General features: G+C 44.5%; 1 protein-coding gene across 2 annotated transcripts in view; it reads right to left on the bottom strand.

The window, feature by feature from the left end:
- The window catches only part of UBE4B (ubiquitination factor E4B), a 131178-nt gene that overhangs the window by 69131 nt on the left and 38104 nt on the right, over nucleotides 1–23943 (bottom strand). For both annotated transcript variants that reach the window (XM_077458163.1, XM_077458164.1), the window contains exons 3-6: nucleotides 4359–4494; nucleotides 2966–3053; nucleotides 1065–1209; nucleotides 624–849 (exon numbers count right to left, since the gene is read on the bottom strand). In XM_077458163.1, the coding sequence (XP_077314289.1) occupies nucleotides 624–849; nucleotides 1065–1209; nucleotides 2966–3053; nucleotides 4359–4494 (595 nt within the window). The remainder of the gene's footprint in view (nucleotides 1–623; nucleotides 850–1064; nucleotides 1210–2965; nucleotides 3054–4358; nucleotides 4495–23943) is intronic.

Genomic DNA, 23943 nt, shown 5'->3' with positions numbered 1-23943 from the left:
TAATCATAATTGTAGATGTCCCTTTTACACAAGCCGATTACCTGGACACTCCTGGACCAACCACACCATCGACCTAATTCACCGATTTAAAAGTACCGTAGTTTCAATAAGCATTTGCATTTCAAATTTTAAATAACTGTTTTTAAAGGGCAGACAAAGAATATAAATTGATTACAATTTTTTTTTTTTTTTTTTTGATATGGTAGGTTTTAGGATCCCTGTTTTTTTTTTTTTTTTAATGAGGTCTGTGTCACTGCTAGGCAGATTCACCCCCTCCCATTTGTAAGGCTAAATCTTTAATGAGGACACCTGTTCTGGTGACAGTAGTTGAGGGGACTTTTTGGGACAGGGAGGGGAATTTCCCAAACAGGACACAGAGAACAAAACGTATAACAGTGATTTTAACCCTTCTCTACCAAAAAAATTATAATTTTGGCTATACTGTACATAAAATGTTAAAATTTTAGGAGAAGAAAGTGCAAAGAGCAACTGAACTGTGAGTAGTTAAGTAGCCTATATCAACCAAGCTTCTGTTTACTATATCCAGATAAGAGCTGCAATCTGATTGGTTGTTACAGGTTACAGAACACTGTCCTCTGCCCTTTAGAGTTGATAGTACTTGCCTGGATACGGAGCCAGCACCAAATGATCCTGTATTACACAACATAGGACTGGTGCCAAGACTGGACCCAGAATTCAGAGTCAAAGTCCTTTCAGGCAGTCTTGTGGTTGCAATTGGCTGTGATGTAGCCGTCAGGCTAGCGAACGGATTGTCGTCTTTCGACTGTGTGGACATCATCAAGACTTCCATTAAAATCTGTCCAATTAAGTCCTTAAAATTGGAGAAGACTAAAGCAAAAAAAAAAAAAAAAGAGAAAAAAAAAAAAAGTTTTACAAATCGCAGTTGCTAACTATTTGGTTCTCAGGTGCTCTAAATGTAATTTGGTTACTGGGAAACCTTAGCATGAATTACTAATGGCTTCCGAACAATATTTTTTTTCCCCACACTGTGTTGGAAGACTAAACTTAATAACGAGAGTAAAGCATCCACAGGCACTAAATACCTTCTTTAGGGCTCTGTCTGAACTGAGCAGACAGATTTCTCAGGAATATGACATCCCGATCACGGTCCTTCCAAGATACCCGGAAAATTTTGCAGACCAGCTGCAGTGACTGCTCCTCCGAAACCTCGGAGCCTGAAGACTGTTCCTAGAATACATAAGAAACCTTTATATTAAAAAAAAAAAAATCCACAAACAAAATCTGTACAGCAGTGCATTGCAAAAGTAAAAATGGCCCAACAAATACCCAGCACCAGGTCACAGTGCCAAGACAAGAAAAAATATACAACTCCGACCAGATGATTTTACTCTCTGTATCTAGTGGTTGCTTCTCTAGCCACTTGTTCCAGCAATTAATGTAGCTCTGTTCTCTTGTCAGTCTGCAATTACAGTACTCAATCTTTAGAGTAGCGTTTCTCAACCTTTTACGGGGAAGTACCCCTGCAGGTCTAAAAAAAATTCTTAAGTACACCTGTCTCGAGAAAGTAATTTCTATTGTTTGGGTGTGTAATGTTAGTATGTGTAAAGGGGGCACTGATAATCGGGGGACTGATTTTCATTATAAAATGTGCCTATGTCTCAGGAAAGCCACTTAATCGACTTTACTTTTCTCAAACACTGACAGCGCTGAGGAAAGAAATGCAGATAACCGGCATTTGTTTACATGTGATCAACTGTGATTGGACACAGCTGATAACATGTTAAAGAGCCATAGTAAATATTTTGTCCTGGATGAAATCAGATTGGAGCAATTAACTCCTGATGGAGAACTTCCAGCAGTCACAGCATTGGATGGGTATGCAAACTCAGCTACTAGTCCTGTGCCCCCAACAGGTCAGCAGAGATGTGCCCTGATCCCTTGTTCATTCCTAGACTTATGCCCCATACACACGATGAGATTATCGGACGAATGATCATCCGTTTTTTATTGCATGCTAATCTCAGATCGAATCTGATGAGTTTATTAAAGTCACGAAAATTCCCGCACGACAGAAAAAAAATTTGGAAGTGATGTCATTTGTTGTAATGCATTTGTATTGCATTTTCGAACGATAGCTGTACTGATTAAACTAAAATCGTACGATCTGGCATCGTGCGAAAAAAAATTCCGTGCATGTCCGATAGAATATCGGATGTACTGTCCTAATCGGCTCTCGAAAGCTCTGTACTAACGATCCGATTATCGTACGATCGCTTCGAAAGCGGTATTTTCCGTACGATTTTCGGATCGTGTGTACGGGGCATTAGAATTCAATCCAGAGCTATAAATCCCATGACACCGCAGCAGCCTGTGTCCGGCTGGGCATGCTGGGATGTGTAGTTCCTGAGCAGACACAGGGAGATGGGAAGTGACAGGCAGGCATGACCTTTTTTTCCCTGTTAGGGTCCCTCATTTCTTGCTGCCCCAAGTCATGTCTGTAGTGTGCTGGCTATGTGCAGGATTACACACTAAAGAGAAGATCAGGGAGCCGCAGCAGATATCATCTGGGCTGGTTCTTAACACATGGCAGGAGATCAGAGGCGTGCTTGAGAGGGGGGAGGAGATGGTAGATGGGAGGACATGGGGCCGTCTACTGACCCTGATGAGTTAGTCCTGGCCGGGGGAAACATCTTGGGGGGAAGAGTGATGTTACGTCTGGGTTATTGGCTGGCCACTCTGCTCTAAGTTATGGGGAGCAAACGACTTACCTTACCCTGGGCACTGACAACTCATGCTACGCTAACAAAAACTGGATCCTACCTTTTTTTAGCTGGCTTCTAGATTCAAAGCAAATTTGTCAAGCCCTGTGTTAGATAGTGAATAAGACTAAAAAGAAAAAAATGGATGTCCAAGTTTAGCCACTCGCTCGCATACATACATACATTTGAAATATGAAGTAAAGCAGAATGGAGCGCTGAATCACCTTATCGGTCAGACTTCCTTTCTCCCTGCGGTCATTCTCGTCCACCTCCATGTTCTCAATCCCAGAGTCCACATCTACCTGGGACATGCTGGTGATAAAAACACAAGATGTCAACACAGAAACAACAAATGACAGTCCTGCCAAGGCATTTCCACTTCCAAAGCGAGTGGTTGTGAGCCAGATAAAATGAATGAGGATTTGCAGTGAGAGAACTCCAGATCCTTATAAGAGTCGGTCACAAAGTATTGAATCTGCACGATCAGATGGAAAGCTAGTACCTTCAACAAGATTGTATTATTTTTCTTTCATTGGAATAGAAGGAGAATGTACTCCAAATAATGGAAACCAAGACTTACACAGTATTGCCTGGCTTCCCAGCAGGCCTTGCACAGTGTGTCCTATAAAAGCTTTTTTTAAATGCCATGGATTCCACTAAAATGTGTGCTGAAGAATTACTGATTCATAAAGTGCTGGTAAACCCATGCAAAATTGTGTTCATGTAAATTTTGTATTTCAGCGATAAAGATTGTGACATTTCTATGTTGTTTGGAGAGAAAAATGTACTAAAGTTTGTTTTATAGGAGACGCAAGGCCAAAGCTATTAAAGCTATTTTGGCCATAATTCTATGGATCACAGGAGTAGAGTAAGTTATGCATGCCAGTGACCCATTTTTAGCTAAAGCCTGCTGTCGGCTGACGTCACTCAGCAGGACCAGGCTCTGGATTGATCTCGACCTTAATGTCAGGATGCACCCAGATGCCCTAAGTGGCAGCTGGCTCAGCAAGCCACTGACAGCACGAGTCAGCTGCCGCCATCCCCTCCACATCCTTGGCACTCCAGTGAGCACTGGAGGGGCAGAGCACAGAGCTGGTGACAGTCACTCACTCAGAGCAGAGGGAAGAACTGAGCAATCAGCTGCACTTGATTGCTCGGTTTTAGAGCCGGCGGGGGACAGATACAGCATCAGATCGAAGCTGCAGTTATACTTTTTTTTCCCAACCCCATACTTGTCTTTAAAGATGCCTATGAAAAAATATCACAGCAGACAGTATAATTTATCATTTATTTATTGTCCTTACCAGCTTCACAATCACCTATCCATTACTTCTGCTATGTATAGTGAATATTCCCTGAATAAGCTCCAGGTCGTGACTTGGAGTTTATAAAAGGACTTCAGACTCTCTCCAGCCCCCATGTGACATGCTGGACATTTGAGCAGGCAGCCCCCAGTACTGCAATGTGTACAAAAGGGGAGTGTATCCCCCATTCTCAGAAGTACTGGTTATTTCTCTTGCACCTGGTGGCCGAAAGCAGTGGTGGTAAAGTGAAGGCAAGGTAAATATATTAAGCCGGCAAATCTATATACACATAAAAAGAGGCCAAGCGTGTTACCTTTTCTCACAAGCAACGCTGTCGATGTCCATACTCTGGGACCGGGACAGGGACTGAGACTGAGTTTCAAGGCTGTTTGATGGGGAGCTGCTGAGCGAACTGACCCCCTCACTGCTCTGGCTGCGATGGGTCACCCCTGTGAAAAACGAGAGGGGAAAAAAAAAAAATACAAAATAAAAAAAAAAACTATTAGACAAGAAACAGAAAAAACAGAAACAAACCTGCGAGTTGCGCACAGAACGGTCCTATGACACTTTTAGGACAAAAGCAGACTTAAATGCGCCTTAGCCATTATACAGACAAAATTCAGCCCACCGTCACTAATCTTGTATGCAAAGATACTAAGTACTTTCCAAAGAACTAGAGAACAGCAGGGCTCATATATAGCTTGCATTTAACAGGCAGAGACTCCTTAACGGTTATGTACTAATACATAACTCATACTATATGTCAGATCAATCTTTGTAAATAATCAGATATAATCCATGTTGAAGTAGAGCCCTGGTGCCCAACATGTGGCCCTTTGGTATATGACGTGCGGCCCTCGGGCCTCAGCAGTCTGTAGTGGGAACATTGATTAGGGTAATAGCTAGGGTTGCACTGATACTTTCAGTTAAGTCACTCACACCATAAAGTGTAAACACATATAAACTTGTCGCAATTTGCGCACAATTTGAACAGGAATGTGGTTTGATTCCTATCTGAATCGCATGCTATTTTCCCCACTGTTGCTGTGTGTGTGTGTATAGAAAGGGAAAAGAGCCATCTAGTGGGCAGTTTATTAAAAATGTTATAACTCAGTACATATCTGGCCAAATGAAAAATCTGCATAGGTGTCCCGACCTACCGACGATAGCAAATCACGGCTGCTGGAGGTGCTCACAGGGCTGGAGGAGAAGTTCTGGGATCCCTGTGGGTATAAGGTGGAAGTGATGTCAGCTTGTGGCCAGACCACCTCTACATCTCGTCCAACCCTGTGAGCACCTCCAGCGGCCACAATTCGCTATCATCCGTGGGACCGGGACACCTATGCAGATTTTGCATTGGGCCAGATATGTATTGAGTTCTAACATTTTTTTTTAACTTGCCCACTATATGGCACTTTACCCTATACATACATACATACATACACACACACACGCACACACGCACGCACACACGCACGCGCACACACACACGGTGGGGGAAGTCGCATTTGATTCTTGCAGTGCGATTTGCACCCATTCATTTTGTAGTGCCACAAATCGCACTGCCAATTATCGATTTCGATATTGGGAGAATTTATACAAATGTTTGCCATCGGCACCGATGCATCCCTAGGAACAGCATGGCTCTCTACTAGCCTCATGCAACATGCTCCCAGTTTCATATTATCTTCTGCACCATCTCCCCACCAACAATGTATCCTGCCTTCACTGTTTGACCCTCATCTTGTCTATTAAGTCAGCAGTCTCTGACTGTCCTTACATATATTGAAAATTATGTGCAGTCCTTTGGGGAAAGTCAGGGGCCACATCTGAAGCCCCCTTTAGCTCAACATTGACAACCACTATAGTAGAGCATCGTCACCAATTGGCAGAGGACGTGTTATGCGTTTCATGAAGCGACGTTCACTTCTTCAGACATAAAATCCAGCAAGAGGCACTTTTTTTTTTTTTTTTTGCAACAGAATATACATCTCTACCCCGTCCCCATTGACTGGGTGTCCTGGTGTGAGCAAGAATAACTGCTGCAATCTCATTGGCTGTTATGGATAAAGGACAGATCTTCTTGCTTAGGATTTCTATATTGGCCTCAGCTTTTTTTCTACATCTGGCTGAAGATATTCTTTACTTGCTAGCCTTATACTGAGAAAAAAATATTTTTGTCTCAGCCCCAGTGAACAGCACAGATGAGGACGTAAGAACCTGAGTGCTGCTGATGATCCAAACTGATTTATTAGAATCAAAGTCACAAATTCCCTTAACACAGAGGGAAGCCTCCTAGCTCCGCTGATGTAACCGGTGACAGATCAGCAGACATACACAGTACTGACACCTCGGCAGAGGAAGAGTGCAGCTGTGACTGCGGCTTCTACACCCAGGAATGATGGCGGGCACAGCTCCATCCTAAAGTCACACACTGGATATTCACAGCTCGTTATACACAAGCCTCTTACTTTGTTAGTCTCATCTGTGAAAAAATGTCCACTGTAAAAACTGAACTTCGGGAAAAAAAAAAATGTATTGAGACCGCTGAATCCGAGTACCTGAATCTGATTTTATCAGCATCCTGTCATCTCCTACAAAGCAGATCTCTGCAACTGGGGGTAGCAGGGAAAGCACTAGCAGACAACCGGGCTATAATGCATTGCACAGCGCTGTTCAAGCAACGACAAGAGCTAGAGAGCGCAAAGTGATGACATCATCCTGCTGCTGCAGGTCTTAGACCAAGTTGTAATTCTAAAGCCCCATACACACTATCAGATTTTCTGCTGATTTTTGTCTTCCAAAACCATGTAGTGCAAGGGCCTGCCTGATTGCATACAAATTGAAACTCCTAAGGTTTGACCTCATATTATATGGTTTTGATAAATCTGAAGACAAAAATCAGCAGAGTGTGTATGGGGCTTTAGACTCGCTTCACACCATGAAGCCGCATATGAATGGCATCAAAACCGTGCTGCATTCCTGATCAATACGCATGAGATTTAGCGAGGTGCGATTTGAGTCTATTCATTCATCACGCCAATTTCCTGCACGCAGCAACTTTGGAACTGCAACCGCATCACGTTGTCCTTTTGTACCATGCGATCCGGTGCCATCAAACGCTTGCAACTTGCTTTTGGGGTGGCGTTAAGATTGCGTCGGAACCCACTGTGGATTGCAGGGGCAGTGCGATTTAAATGTTGGGTAGAAAACACGCACACAGATCGCAAGGTTTCCCGCACCACATTAGTATGAAACTGGTCTTAGGCTGGATTCACACCTATGGCAGTTTTAGTGTTTTTTGCATTTTGCAGATTTGCACTACAGTCCATTTAACATGGTTTCCTATGGAGCACGTTCTGTGGTGCAAAATGCAAAAAGCACTAAAACTACATAGGTGTGATCCAGGCCTTAGGGCCTGTTCACACAACATGCAGACCAGTGTGGTTTTTTTTCCCCCCATCAAAAACACATGGAAAGTAGGTTATATGGTTTCCAAGGGCATAGTTTACACCTGTGCAATCAGTTAAAAAAAAAAAAAAAAAAAAAAAAAAAGTATAAGGGCCCATTTACACGTGGATATCCGCTTGCTCAGCGGGGATCGCCGGAGCGATCTCTGCTGAGCAGGAAGATGACAGGTCGGTCTCTGCACACTGCGCAGGGATGGACCTGTCATAGCACCGCTCTCCCCTATGGGAGATCGGGTGACAACGGCCCGTTGACAGATGTAAAAATAGCTTTTTCCTCCGTCACACTTTTTTTGGATCGGAGCGGGTCAGATGTCAGCAGACATGTCACCGCTGACATCCGACCCGCTCCATAGAGCTCTATGGAGCATCCATTCAGGTCCGCCTGAAAAACTGACAGGCGGACCTGAACGGATCGTCCATGTGAAAGGGGCCTAACACGCTGTATTTTTCCTGCACTGGAACATAGTAATATGCATCAAATACGCATGAAAAAAAATGCATATTGAAAACGCATTAAACACTTCAGAATGCATCAAAAACTTGGTAAAAATGCACATGCAGAAACGCGTCCTGAACTAATCTGGAGTGCGTTTTTTGTGGTGTGAATTAGCCTCCCCGGCATAAAACCTGTTTACCGTCTTCATCTGAGTGAAAGAGACCAATCTCTGTGAACCAGAGAGATGGTCGTTTGTGAAAATCCCAGCAGATCAGCAGTTTGTGAAATACTCAGACCAGCCCGTCTGGCACCAACAACCATGCCACGTTCAAAGTCACTTAAATCCCCTTTTTTCCTCCATTCTGATGCTCAGTTTGAACTTCAGCAAGTAGTCTTCACCAAGTCTAGATGCCTAAATGCATTGAGTTGCTGCCATGTGATTGACTGATTAGCAGTTTGTGTTACAAAGCAACTCAACAGGTGTACTTAATAAAGTGGACAGTGAGAGAATGTGTGTGATATCTATTATATATACACACACACACACACACACTTTTAATATAACACGTGTGTGTTTGAGCTTTGAGGGTCACACGCTAATGCAATAGGCCGAGTACACCTATGTTCCCCCAATAGTTAGATCATTAGTCATCATGGGGGTAGGGCTGACATGAGGAATCTAACATCTGCCTATACCAAAATGGCTGCTTCCACAAAGACATAATGCAGAACAATGCAATGCAAGTCAGTAAAAGGGGAGAACATCAGCTGCAGGGTGCCAATAGGAAAAACCGGTAACAAGTGCATTGCTCTCTGCTTGCCTATTTTGTGCACAGCTTCATAGTTCAAGTGTTACTAAACCCAGGACTCTGCATTCACTATATCTGGTCTCCCACAGTACACAGAACATGGAAATGCAATCTTTTTATTAAATATAAACTGCTAAACACCTTTTACTCATCAGCAGTATATAGCAGTCTTGTGATTTCTATCAGTTCTTGGTGAAGCTTGTAGAAGGAGTTTTCATTCTCCTCTGACTGTCCTATGAGGCTGCAGGGGCTCCAGACCCTCTGTCTGGACAGTGCCGATCACATGCACTCTCCCGAGAAAAAAATAAAATAAAAAACCCTCTAGCAATACACACCAAACGGAGCATGTGCAGCCCGACTCCAAAAGGATCGGTCTTATCCGGACTTGTCCAGGAGGACAGTGCAGGGAGAGGAGGATCAGTGCATACAGGATCAAACAGCCTGTTTTACACAATGCGGAGGATTAACCCCTTAGGTTCCACAGTGAGTATAACAAGCATGCTTTACTGCATATACAGACTGATTTTACTGTTGTGGCAAATGAAACAAAATCCCCTGGTGGACTCATAAGGCACAAAAATTATAAAGGAAGAATTATCGAATACGAAAAAATATTTTAGGATGAAAAATACAAAACACATATAAAAAGCACATGATTTTACTGTTGTGGGTTTAGGAACACTTTTAGACCCCTTTCACACTAAAGTGCTGCAAAAACTGGAGATAAAACATCGGTTGTTTTTGCTGCATTTTTGAGGCGTTAGCAGTGCATTTTTTTTAAAGTTACGTGACACAAAAAAAAAGGTTTTGCAGCGCTTTTGGAGGTGCTTTGGAAGCGCTGCCCATTCATTTCAATGGGCAGGGGCGTTTTTGAGGTGCTTTTTTTTTTACTTTTTTAAAAAAAAAGTAAATAAATAAATAAAAACACAGCCTGCATCTCTCCCCAAAACATAGTCTGTTGTCTGCGGACACCAGCAGGTTATATGTATATCCATGCAAATGGATATACATATACAGTGCCTTGCGAAAGTATTCGTCCCCCTTGAACTTTTCAACCTTTTGCCACATTTCAGGCTTCAAACATAAAGATATAAAATTTTTATTTTTTGTGAAGAATCACCAACAAGTGGGACACAATTGTGAAGTGGAACGAAATCTATTGGATTTTTGAAACTTTTTTAACTAATAAAAAAATGAAAAGTGGGGCATGCAAAATTATTTGGCCCCCTTGCGTTAATACTTTGTAGAGCCACCTTTTGCTGCGATTACAGCTGCAAGTCGCTTGGGGTATGTCTCTATCAGTTTTGCACATCGAGAGACTGAAATTCTTGCCCATTCTTCCTTGCAAAACAGCTCGAGCTCAGTGAGGTTGGATGGAGAGCGTTTGTGAACAGCAGTTTTCAGCTCTTTCCACAGATTCTCGATTGGATTCAGGTCTGGACTTTGACTTGGCCATTCTAACACCTGGATACGTTTATTTGTGAACCATTCCTTTGTAGATTTTGCTGTATGTTTGGGATCATTGTCTTGTTGGAAGATAAATCTCCGTCCCAGTTTCAGGTCTTTAGCAGACTCCAACAGGTTTTCATCCAGAATGGTCCTGTATTTGGCTGCATCCATCTTCCCCTCAGTTTTAACCATCTTCCCTGTCCCTGCTGAAGAAAAGCAGGCCCAAACCATGATGCTGCCACCACGTTTGACAGTGGGGATGGTGTGTTGAGCGTGATGAGCTGTGTTGCTTTTACGCCAAACATATTGTTTTGCATTGTGGGCAAAAAGTTGGATTTTGGTTTCATCTGACCAGAGCACCTTCTTCCACATGTTTGGTGTGTCTCCCAGGTGGCTTGTGGCAAACGTTAGACAAGACTTTTTATGGATATCTTTGAGAAATGGCTTTCTTCTTGCCACTCTTCCATAAAGGCCAGATTTGTGCAGTGTACGACTGATTGTTGTCCTATGAACAGACTCTCCCACCTCAGCTGTAGTTCTCTGCAGTTCATCCAGAGTGATCATGGGCCTCTTGGCTGCATCTCTGATCAGTCTTCTCCTTGTCTGAGCTGAAAGTTTAGAGGGACGGCCAGGTCTTGGTAGATTTGCAGTGGTCTGATACTCCTTCCATTTCAAAATGATCGCTTGCACAGTGCTCCTTGGGATGTTTAAAGCTTGGGAAATCTTTTTGTATCCAAATCTGGCTTTAAACTTCTCCACAACAGTATTACGGACCGGCCTGGTGTGTTCCTTGGTCTTCATGATGCTCTCTGCGCTTTCAACAGAACCCTGAGACTATCACAGAGCAGGTGTATTTTTACAGAGACTTGATTACACACAGGTGGATTCTATTTATCACCATCAGTCATTTAGGACAACATTGGATCATTCAGAGATCCTCGCTGAACTTCTGGAGTGAGTTTGCTGCACTGAAAGTAAAGGGGCCGAATAATTTTGCACGCACCACTTTTCAGTTTTTTATTTGCTAAAAAAGTTTAAATTATCCAATAGATTTCGTTCCACTTCACAATTGTGTCCCACTTGTTGGTGATTCTTCACTAAAAATTAGAATTTTATATCTTTATGTTTGAAGCCTGAAATGTGGCAAAAGATTGAAAAGTTCAAGGGGGCCGAATACTTTCGCAAGGCACTGTAACACATATATACATATAACACATATACACATATACGTATGTCCATGTATATCAGCAACCAACATCAAGCTGACGCAGGAAGCACCATGACCCAGGTAAAGAAAGGAGGACCACCATGACCAGACTATCCTCCACTTCAAAATTTCAAAAAATGGAGGTTCATTGCCCTTTAACTCTAGCTACGAGACTCTCCAAGAAAAAAAAAAAAGAAAAAAAAAATGCAGCCTTGAAATTGTATTCAACAGCTGCTTTTTAACAGTTGCTATGGCAACCATCATTTATTGAGGCCCGTCTCTTGTGCAGAAAGTTGTACAGACACAAAAGCACAGAAGTGCCGCCGTACCACGGCAAATCCTGCTCCGCAACAGCAAAAATAGCCAATTTATTCAATGCAAAGCCATCTGTAGCTTCTGACAAATGCTTCCATTACTTATCCCCCCCCCCCCCCAAAAAAAAGGACTATCCTTGTAAGTACAGAAGGCGACGTATTTGATAATAATCCAGACATTGTTCTTTGTGGGCTTCTGTTGGAAACAAGACAGCAAAAAAAACGACACTTGTCATTTTATTGCTGGCCGGAAAAATCAGCTGTGTGTTGGATAATGTTCATTCCTAACGCCACATACATTTTAACCCTTTCGGCGACTAAGCGTTTTTTGCACACATGGTAAAAGAATCGTTTTAGGTCTGAAGATTAGTTAAACCCCCCAATCACAATACATTTTCTTGAAAGCCGAGACCCTGGAAAATAAAATGGTGGTAGTTTGCAAATTTTATTTATTTTTTTACACATTATATTAGCTCAGCAGTTTATCGAGTCCACATTTTCAGTAAAAAAAAAAAAAAAAAAAAAACGCACATTTATTGCACAAAACTGCAAAATATTCTCTTATTTTTTGGTACAACATAAAAAAAAAAAAATGAGGTAGTGCAGCGTAAATAGATACCCAACAATGTCAGGCCCAGTTGTGTGCATCTGTGAAATGATTGGTACCCAAATTTTCCATGGGCCCTAGAATCATTTATCGCACACTGGCGTGCATGGCAACATTAAAGAGGTTCTTCAGTCCTATTTTGAAAAAATTAAAAGTCAGCAGTTAGTTACAATAAGTGTAGTTGCTGACTTTTAATAAACAGCCACTTACCTGTCCCAGGATCCAGTGCTGTCCACACCCAGCCAGTTTTGTCACAGGGCTTGAGCCGCTGGCACAGGCACCCTTCTTGCCAGTCGATGAGACTCACTGCAGCTTCACAAGCGGCTGCTCACTGCGCATGCGTCATCCGATTGGTCCCGCAGCTTTCTGTGATGTGTCCCAGAAGGCCGCCAGGGAATGGCTAAAAACTCTGATTGCTGCAGAGATCTGACCGGATGTAGGTGAGTGGGTACCGCTCATAACCAGGTCTCTCCACAACAATATATGTGCCAATATGTGTCTCCTGAAAGCTTTGGCACTGGCTTTCCTGCCTCCTTACGCTCCTGCCTCAAAGACATGTAAACTCCTGTTTGACTCTGTCTCTCATGCCGCTCTGCACCCCTGGTCAGACTGCCTGTTTTTGCTGTACCCCCCAATACTATGTTATTTTGTGCTGTTTCTTTGCAATGGGCCCTCCAAACTTTGGGAGCCTTACTGCTTTTGCTGTATGCCTGTACTAATATCTGTTTTACGACCACGAAAAATAAAACTGTTATTTGAAAAAAAAAACATGTAAACTCCCATGTGTGCAGGGACACATAAGCCTCACATACAATTGTTCCAGCATTTCCTATTATAGGGTGACTATGCTCTGTCCCTGCCTCCCAATGGTTCTCCTTCGTTGTTACATTGACCATCTGGCCCCCATGAAGATTAAAGCGGAGTTCCACGCAGAAATGGGACTTCCATGGATCAGATATCACTTCCCCTCCAGTGCCACAGTTCACCCCTTTCAGGGGGGAAGGTGGAGCAGATACCTGTAAAATCCAGGTATCTGCTCCCACTTCCAGACATCTTTTTACACCCACCGAAATCTTACATTTCAGAGTCATTTTTACCACTAAACTGAGATCATGAAATTCAGGGTTTAGAAGTCCGCGAAGCGGTTTTCATGTTGAATTGTAAAAGCAGTGGCAAGCGTGCTGATCTCACACGTTTGCTAATCTGGCAGAAGACTGCTGCTTTTAAAATGCAACTTTAAAACAGTGTCATGGACTTCTAAAATACCGTATTTCATGATATAAGCTCAGATTACTGGTAAAAATAAAAAAAAATGTGAAAAGCAAGATTCCGTTGGGTGTAAAAAGATGTCCGCATGGCGACTTTAGACAATAGGCTTACTGCAGCCGAGTGCGAGGTGTACCAAGATGGCCGTGACAGAACGTCACTTCTGTTATAAGATTTGACGGGTCGCCTAATCTAATGGAACACCGGGACCAATCAGAAAGCGCATTGTGACTCGTGCATGCGCAGTAAAAAACAGGCTGCGAAGCTGTAGTAAGTTCAGGGACGGGTCCAACCTTGGGTGCAGACATCGCAGGCTCCCAGGACAGGTAAGTGTCCATATATTAAAAAAGTCAGCAGCTGCAGTATTTGTAGCTGACAACTTAAATTTTTTTATTTTTCTTACCCAGCCGGAACTCCGCTTTAAAGGGAGCCTTTCAAGGCAACTTACATCGGCATAGTCCACTGTTATCACCATCAGGAAAGACACCCCGATACATGCCATGCAGCCATCACTGCAGTGTATGTAAACAAGAAAGCGGCTGATTAAGGAAGTGCGCAGTTCTTCCGAAACACCTTCCAATAGTAGACACACACTCACTCCCTCTGCGGTAGATCCAGGCTGTCTCATCCTCCTTGCATGGCAGCTCCTCCTAGCGAAGCTTTGGCTCTCCTGACCTGACTGCGGACACTAGGCTGGTGGCTCCCGTTGTCATTTCCTCCACCATGTGTGTGCATCACTAAATGGTTTTAACAATTACTTTCTCAATAAATTGAATTACTACACTATATTGGGCTCCTTGGCGCCTCTCTCCTCTTCATTTGTTCATGTAGACAGGAAAGTAGACATCTAGTCACCACACTCTGCTCCTCCAGCGCTCACTGGAGCACCAGGCTGGTGAGGGGGTGGGAGTGACCTGCTCCTGCCCTCAGCCATACACTGAAAGGCTGAGCCAGCTGTCAATCAGGCAGTTAGGTGGATTCCGACAATATAGTCACGATCCTTCTAGAGCAGCTCTGTTCAGTCAATTGATAGCAGGCAATCGTGTGCCATCAGCTGACACTGGGTCACAGGAGGACAAAAGTAATTTTACTCCTGTGACCCACAAGAGAAGCATGGGCAAAAATGCTTTATCCATCTCTTTTAAATAATTTTTTTTTTTTTTTTTTAAATGAACCAATTGTTTATTATGCACAGTGTATTATGCAAGCTAAACATCATTCAGTTCAGGTTTACATGTGCTTTAAACGAAGGCAATGATTATACCAGTGTTTAGCTTAAATCTGCAAACCAGACTGCCTGTTATTATGGCTACATTCCGAGAATAGCAGAAGGAATTCAACAAGAGTTGCATAAAAATGGTTTAAGAACGTAGCACAGAGTTTATTTGGTACCGTATACTGAATACAAAAACAAAAGCAGAATTGTTGTCACTAATGAACAAAATAAATAATTGTCTGTTCCTGTTGTAATGATTGCCTGTAGCAATTTAGTCATCTTCCTTACGATTTCAAACATTTGCATATTTGCGATGCTACTGATGCACAATGAAAGATCAGTCCATTTTTCTTAAAACATATCTACACAAGACTTGTGTTAGGTTTTGGAAAGAACAGCAAAAAGAAAAAATTGGAACACCCCGTCATGTTTTTGTTTCCATCTGTGTTGAATAAATTCACCTTCTTTGTAATGGTGAGAGAAAGTGATAGGAAATAAACAGTTACAGTTGTTGCTGGAAGGGGAGATGAGAAGCAATTCTACAGCTGGAGCACCTGTGCCAGTCTAAGTCTTTGAAGGGATTTCCTGTTGTGTCTATGGGACAGTGTGAAGGAAAATGTCCAAACGGGGCACGAAAAAGAAAGAAAGAAAGAAAGAAAGAAAGAAAGAAAGAAAGAAAGAAAGAAAGAAAGAAAGAAAGAAAGAAAGAAAGAAAGAAAGAAAGAAAGAAAGAAAGAAAGAAAGAAAGAAAGAAAGAAAGAAAGAAAGAAAGAAAGAAAGAAAGAAAGAAAGAAAGAAAGAAAGAAAGAAAGAAAGAAAGAAAGAAAGAAAGAAAGAAAGAAAGAAAGAAAGAAAGAAAGAAAGAAAGAAAGAAAGAAAGAAAGAAAGAAAGAAAGAAAGAAAGAAAGAAAGAAAGAAAGAAAGAAAGAAAGAATTCAAGTGGTTCTAAAGTCCAATAATTTTTTTCCATCATGCATTCCCTGCATTAAAGTGTTGCTAAACCCACAACAGTAAAAAATCAGTTTGTATATGCAGTAAAGCATGCTTGTTCTACTCACTGTGGAACCTAAAGGGTTAATCCTCCACATTGTGTAAAAAAGGCTGTTTGATCCTGTATTCTCTGATCCTCCTTCTTCCACTGTCCCCAAACTATCTCCTGATAGAACAGAGCCTTGGGTGCAAGATGTACATGCTCAGTTAGGTGTGCATTTTTTTTTTTGTGTTTTTTTTCTTGGGAGGGTGCATGTGATCATCACAGGGCTAAATCAGTACTGTCCAGACAGAGGGTCAGGGGTCCTGCAGCCTTAATAGGACAATCAGGGGAGAATGAAAACTCCTCCTACAAGCTTAAAGCAGACACTGATAGAAGTCACAAGACTGCTGAAACTGCCAACGAGAAAAGGTATTTAACAGTTTATATTTACTAAAACAATTGCATTTCCATGTTCTGTGGGAGGCCAGATTTAGTGAATGCAGAGTCCTGGATTTAATAGCACTTTAAGGTAAGAATGACCCGCCGCGTGTTTACTTTTTCATGTACCCATTCACAAGGAGGCACTTCTCCACTGCCCTCTCCCAGGCCTTTTCTCTTACCAGCAGAAGCTGGCCACCTTCCCTTTCATTGCTGCAGAGCAGGCCCTTGCTGGGGGCTTGGGGGAAGCCCTTGGTTGAGTTTGGAGAGGCAAAGAGCATCCTAACTACCCTCATGCTTTATGAGAATATGACCACTATACTTCATGACTCACTCCAAGTTCATCAAAGAGTGAAACCCATGGTGGTCTCCTCACTCTGCCCCCAGATCATTCTGGAACACCATCTAACCTGCAGGTTCTGCCCTCTCATCCCGCTTCCGGTCTACACCTTTTTAATCCCATTCTTCTGCCTCGTCTTGACTGATTCCCATCTTCTCCCCTTGCTTAGTTCTGCACTTCACTTCTTCCTTCCTCATTCTGGCTGTCTCTCGCCTTGTCTCTTCCCACCCCCCCCCCTTTTTTCCCCTTCCCCTCCATTATGCAAGCACAATCCCACTCCCTTTGCCTCACAATGTCCTGGGCCTCCGTGCAAGGTTACCCATTGTCATTTCTGACGCTAGATGCCTGGTGGTTCTACTTTTTGCTTTCAAACCTTAGAAAACGTGTCTCTGTTGTATCTACATGTGCGTTACGGTTTCTCTTTTGTGCGTGGAATGCTTTTCCTTTTTTTCTGAAGCCTGTATCTTGATATTGTTAAGGCTCCCCCCCCCCCAGTCTATTGTGAATGCTGCTGCTAGACTAATACACCTCACTAATCGATCCGTGACTGCCACCCCTCTCTGCCAATCCCGTCACTGGCTTCCCCTACCCCACCGTGTAAAATTCAAAATGCTAACCATAAACATACAAAGCCATCCACAACATCAGCCCCATCTACATCATCAACCTCATCTGCAGCTATCGCCCAAATCGTCCCCTCTGCTCCTTAGGACCTCCTACACCCTAGCTCCCTTGTTACCTCCTCCCATGCTCGCCTTCAGGACTTCTCCAGAGCCTCTCCCATCCTCTGGAACTCCCTGCCCCAGTCTGTCCGATCAGCCCCTACCCTGTTCAACTTTTGGAGATCCCTGAAAACTCATTTATTCAGGGGAAGCCTATCCCAAACACCCACCTAACTGTCCCCGAGCCACCCCCATCAAATCCTTCTCTGCAGCCATTACTGTGTGTACCACCACCCCCTCCCTTTAGAATGTAAGCTCTACGAGCAGGGCCTTTTGTATTGAACTGTATTGTAATTGTGTTGTCTCCCCCTATACATTGTAAAGCACTGCGTAAACTGTTGGAGCTATATCAATCATGTATAATATATTGTTTTACTCAAAAACCATTGTACCAGAAAAGTCTCTCTTTCTAGAACAGGTTGTAGCTTGTCAAAAACTAGAAACAGAGAAGACCACCTATGCTCAGTGCAGCTCATTGATGCTTGCGTCCTGCAATAACACACACACCGTTCCTGTCTGGCACCCATTCCAGGTGATCTCTGCGTATGTCACCTCAGCTCATCAATATAAGCATGTGAGCACATGAAGCCAAGCACCAAGTTTAGTAATAGAAGCAGCAGTCAGCAATGTAAACAGAACAGTTTGTCCCGGCAGGAGGCCGAGATGCGTTAGTCTCGTGGCAGTGTTTTTCCAGCACGCCAACAGCTGTGCAAGCCGAGACACTGGATGGCTCAGACCTTCACGTGCTTGTATTGACGTGAACTAATTGCAGGTTAGATTTTTTTTTTCCCCCCCTCTTCTTCCCCATGTACAGCCTGGTGTGGATTTCAGTAGGCTTGTAAATACACAAGTCACAGTTTTTCAAAAGACTCCCCCAGGCCTGACATCAGGTGCAAATAATAATTAAATAATAAAAAAAAAAAAACATTCAGGACCCATCCACACCACTTGTGTAAAGCCTCGTACACACAATGAATAAAATCGGGTGACTGATCGTCTGGGGTTTTTTGCATGCTAGTCTCATATCAAAAATGAAGAGGTTACTAAAGTTACGAAAAACCTCATACGTCACAATACAACTTCGGAAGTGCTGTAATGTGTTTTACTTAAACGTTTGTTTTTTGTTTGTGCCTTACTATTTTTTCCCCGGGTGAATACTGTACTGATTAACCACTTAAAGAGGGATTCCACCAAAAAAAAAAAAAATATTAAAAGCCAGCAGCTATAAATACTACAGCTGCTGACTTAATAAATGGACACTCACCTGTCCCGGGTTCCAGCGATGCCGGCAGCAGAGGCCGATCGATCGCTCGGCCCTCGGCTGCTGCCGCCACCATTCTAGGTGAGGGAATCAGGAAGTGAAGCGAATCGGCTTCACTTCCCGGTTCCCTACTGCGCATACGCGAGCCGCGCCGCGCAATAGGAAATCTCCGCGCTGTCACTGGGACCCGTGTGTGTCCCAGCAGACAGCGCGGCAGGGCAGGAAATGGCGTAGACTCCGACGGGAGTCTATGCCCGGAAGTGGGTGAAAATACCTGTCTTTGACAGGTATCTCCACCCCCCTCCCCCCTGAAAGGTGTCCATTGTGACACCGGAGGGGGGGAGGGATCCGATCAGCGGAGGTTCCACTTTAGGGTGGAATCCCGCTTTAAGGTCCGGAAGGATTTCCTCCCTTAATGACCAGACTATTTTTACGCAACGTGGCGGATAGCCCAAAAAGCCTTAAGACTTTTCCGTTGCACCACCCCGACGCCACTCACCCCTCTTGTGGGGAACCTTGCCTTCAGCCCGGGACTCAGCGACCCTAGATTCCAGGCTCTGAAAGCGATTGACAGATCCCAGGTCCGACACGTCCTCATAAACTGACAGTGGATGACCAGGCAACGAATCATGGACGACCCATCTTTGATGGGCCTTTCCTTCTGGCAAAACACTACAACTAGCTAATTTCGTTGGCTCTTTATCTTCCCCGAAACCCTTCAGGAGGAGCCTTACTACTTTCGAGCTTGTATGTCTGGAACAGTCCCCTACACGCCATGTGGTATCCCAGACCTACCAGTTACTACTAGCGCCATCTCCGAATTTCAGACCTTCTTGCATATCTAAGTGGGAGTAGAACTTGGGACTTCAGTTCATGGAGAGGCAAGTGGAGAGAAGTCTTCTCTTGTAAAAACTAACCATGAGGAAGCAGGTTACAAGGTACTGATGAGGTGGTACTATAAGCCAGAAGGATCCACAGGATGTTCCTTCAAAGCACAGATCTATGTTGGAGATGTGAGGAGGAACCCAGGGTCTCTCCTTCCAATCTTCTGGTCCTGTCGTCTTTTGCGTCCTTACTGGACCGAGGTTCACCGCATTGTTCAGAAATTTAAAGATCGCGAGTTACCTTGGACCCCCCCCCCCCCCCCCCACGTTCTTCCTCCTACACCACCACGAGATTCCAAGCAAGATCTATAGTAAATCCATTTTTCCCTCTCCTCACAGCAGCGAAGAGCTGCATCCCGCTGTGCTGCAAGCAGACACAGTCGCTGAGTGTGGCCATCTGGCAGAAAAAGGTAGCCGATATCAATGCAATGGAGGACCTTGTGGCCACGGATGGGGGCCTCCGAGAGAAAAAAATCAAAATAAATTGGATTATTGGCACAAGTTTATTCTGGGGAGCATGCGGAGTTGGCGACTTAACTCTCCTGAGAGAAAGGCTCCCCCAATGTGGTTTGCAGTACTGGCTGGTGATTGCCTACCCCTCCCCCCGTCTTCTTTACCCCTTTGCTACTATACTTTTGCTTTTGTTCTTTTGCTATGTGGCCCCTCAGGGAATTCCTGATCTCTCTATTCTTTTAATAATACGGTGTTAAAGTGGATGTAAACCCGATTTTTTTTTTTTTTTGTCTGACACAATATAGAGTATGGGATTTCAGATCAGCTGTGCCCAGTCTTGCCACAAAGAGTTAATCCAGCTCTGAGCAATCCTCATATCTTTTTTCAGTGAACTAAAACGGACAAACTTTGAAAACTTCGTCCGTTCTTCACCCTTGCGGTGATTGACAGGCGATTTACATACCTCGTGCACTAGCCTAAAACATGCATTATTTTTTTAATTCCCACCCCCATTCCTTTCTTCAGCAGCTCTGCAAGGATTGGCTGATCCACACCTCAGCATGTTTTGGCATGCTGAAGTCATGTGGGGACTTTTCGGGGTTTTGACTGGATGTTAGTGATCATAGCAGACATTCATTGTAAGAAATACACAGGAGAAAATGCTTCTGACATCACGACTCCACCCACTAAACCCTGGAAAACAGACCCACTCACAGAATCCGCAGTTTTTTCAGGTCTCATAGCAGGCAGAGGGGAGACATTTGACAGATAAATATACATGCAGGAGGCATGTATATATTTCTAGATAACCAATATTGCAGTAGTTTAGAAAGGATGAGAGAGTTTACATTCATCAAAAAAAAAAAAGTGGGATACGGAGACTTCCTAGCCCTCGAAGCCCAAGGTTTGAGCTACATTTCCTATGTTTATAACATTGATGCCAATGGGATGTCAGTGTATGGGATCTTGTATGTGGAGAAGATCCACTGTATGTTCAATATTGTTGAGGTTTCTGTATCACCATATGCTTTATTTAAATAAAGAATTGGAAAAAAAGAAAAGGAGATCTGTTTGTTTACATTGACAGATCCCGTTCTGGCTCTCTGTGGAGCAATCGCAGGTGGTTGACAGACATTGCGGCCGCCGGTCACTTGCATCGGCTCCGGCGCACGCCTGCTGTATCTATTGCACAAAGCGACGTACAGCTACGGTGATTCGCACAATAAAGCCAACCTGCCACCGTATAATGACGGCGGCTTGTCAGCAAGTGGTTAAAACAAACATGGTTCACTCTGTTATTGTCCGAGAAACATTTGCGTGCTGGTCCCTTTGGATATTGTTGCATGAACAGTCGTGATTGGCTCTCAAAAGTGGTGTACGAACGATCAGATTACTTGAACGATCACTCTGGAATCGACTTATGTCAACCGATTTTCTGATTGTGTGTACTAGGTGTGCAAACTACATGTGTGTTGAAATGCATTGGTGTGCTTTTCCCGATTACATCTGCTTTCCCAATCATATGAGGTGTTGTGTTGCAACATATTGCAACATGTTCTATTTTTTCCCAGCACACACTGGAATGTGTGAACTGGAACGAAAACAAGACCAGTATAAGTTCAAACAGGATAAGGACAAGTTGACCATTCCAAAAAAATAATAAATTAAATAATGCATTTATTATGGTTTCTGCAGAAACCTGGAAAGCATTAGGCTCGGTTCACACAGGGGCGACTCAGATCCGACTTCAGGTCGCCCCTAGTCGCCTCAGGTCGGACAACATTTAACCACTTGCCGCCCGCCCTATAGCAAATAGACGGCGGCAAAGTGGTTGCATAATCCTGATCGGACGTCATATGACGTGATCAGGATTATGAGCCGCTGCGCGCCCCCGGGGGCGCGCGTCACGGCGATCGTTGTTGCGGGGTGTCAGTCTGACATCCTGCAACTACGATCTCGGTAAAGAGTCTCCGACGGAGACTCTTTACCACGTGATCAGCCGTGTCCAATCACGGCTGATCACAGTGTAAATAGGAAAAGCCAGTGATCGGCTTTTCCTCACTCGCGTCTGTCAGACACGAGTAGAGGAGAACCGATTGGCTGCTCGTCTGAAAGGGGGGGGGGTCTGTGCTGATCGATTATCAGCACAGCCCCCCCCGAGGATGCCCACACTGGACCACCAGGGACGCAACCAGACCACCAGGGATGCCAAGGACAAGGTATGCCACCCGAGACCACCAGGGATTCCAGTCAGTGCCACAATGGATGCCAATCAGTGCCCATAATGGATGCCAATCAGTGCCCACAATGGGCATCACTGATTGGCATGCATTATTGATTGGCACTGATTGGCATCCATTAGTACAAAATATTATAATACAATGCCGCCTACCAGTTGCCATCTGTGCCGCCTATCAGTGCCTACCCATGCCCACCTGTGCCGCCTACCCATGCACACCTGTGCCACCTACCCATGCCCATCCATGCCAATCCGTGCCAATTTGTGCCACCTATCAGTGCCCATCGGTGCCACCCATCAGTGTCCATCAATGCCACCTCATCAGTGCCACTTCATTGGTGCCACCTCATCGGTGCCCATCAGTGAAGGAGAAAACTTACTTATTTGCAAAGTTTTGAAACTGAAACAAAAAAAAAACATTTTTTTTTTCAAAATTTTCGGTATTTTTTTATTTGTTTAGCAAAAAATAAAAACCCCAGAGGTGATCAAATACCACCAAAAGAAAGCTCTATTTCTGGGGAAAAATGATAAAAATTTCATTTGGGTACAGTGTGGCATGACCGCGCAATTGTGCGACAGCGCTGAAAGCTCAAAATTGGTCTGGGCAGGAAGGTGTTTAAGTGCCTGGTATTGAAGTGGTTAAAAATCAATGTAAGTGAATGAGAGCCATCTTAATGCACGCTACTGAAGTCGCTCCGACTTCAAAAGAAGTTCCTGTACTACTTCAATCCGACTTGTAGGCGACTTGTACCCATTGATTTCAATGGAGGTCGCCTCAAAGTCGGATCTCTGTCTATACGGAGGCGACTTTGACAGAATTATTAGCTCTGAAGGGGGAACTCCACGCCAAATTTCTGAAAAAAAAATTGCCGTGGGTTCCCCCTCTGAGAGCATACCAGGCCCTTAGGTCTGGTATGGATTCCAAGGGGAACCCCCTACGCCGAAAAAAAAACGGCGTGGCCCCCCCCCCCCCCCCCCAGATCCACACTAGACCCTTATCTGAGCACGCTACCCGGCCGGCCAGGAAAGGGGTGGGGACGAGCGGGCGCCCCCCCTCCTGAGCCGTACCAGGCCACGTGCCCTCAACATGAGGGGTGCCTTGGGGTAGGGGGGGCGTGCGGCCCCCCCACCCCAAAGCACCTTGTCCCCATGTTGATGAGGACAAGGGCCTCTTCCCGACAACCCTGGCCGTTGGTTGTCGGGGTCTGCGGGCGGGGGGGCTTATCGGAATCCGGGAGCCCCCTTTAATAAGGGGGCCCCCGGATACCTGCCCCCCACCCTATGTGAATGAGTATGGGGTACAATGTACCCCTACCCATTCACCTGTGAAAAAAAGTAAAAAAAAAACAACACAGGGTTAAAATAGTTTATTGCGCAGCTCCGGGGGTCTTCCGTCTTCGGGGGTCTTCTCGCCGGACTCCTCCGCTATCTTCTGCTAGCTCTTTTACTAGCAGAGAAGCCCGGCTTTCTTCCTTGCCGCCGGCCTCTTCTTCCGACTTCGGGGGTCTTGTCCCCCTCTTCGGTTCTTCTGCCGGGCCACCGCTTCTTCTTATAGCTCTTTTACAGGCGGTGGCCCGGTCTTCTGTCACCGCCGCCTTCGGTTCTTCTTCTTTTCCTGGAGATGTTGACTTGACGTTCTCTCCGGCCGCAATGCCAGGGACATGCTGCGCGGCGACTTATATAGGGACAAGGGGCGGGGTTATCGGTTGATGTCACATGGGTTGATGTCACATGGTGAGACCACCCCCTTACAATGTCACAGTCCCGGAGGATGCTGGGACTGTCACCATGTGACATCAACCCATGTGACGTTA

Source organism: Lithobates pipiens, unplaced genomic scaffold (genome assembly GCF_037356315.1).
Source record: "Lithobates pipiens isolate NorthernLeopardFrog02 unplaced genomic scaffold, aLitPip1_a1.2 Scaffold_27, whole genome shotgun sequence".
NCBI lineage: Eukaryota > Metazoa > Chordata > Amphibia > Anura > Ranidae > Lithobates > Lithobates pipiens.
This window is presented reverse-complemented; position numbering and strand designations above follow the sequence as displayed.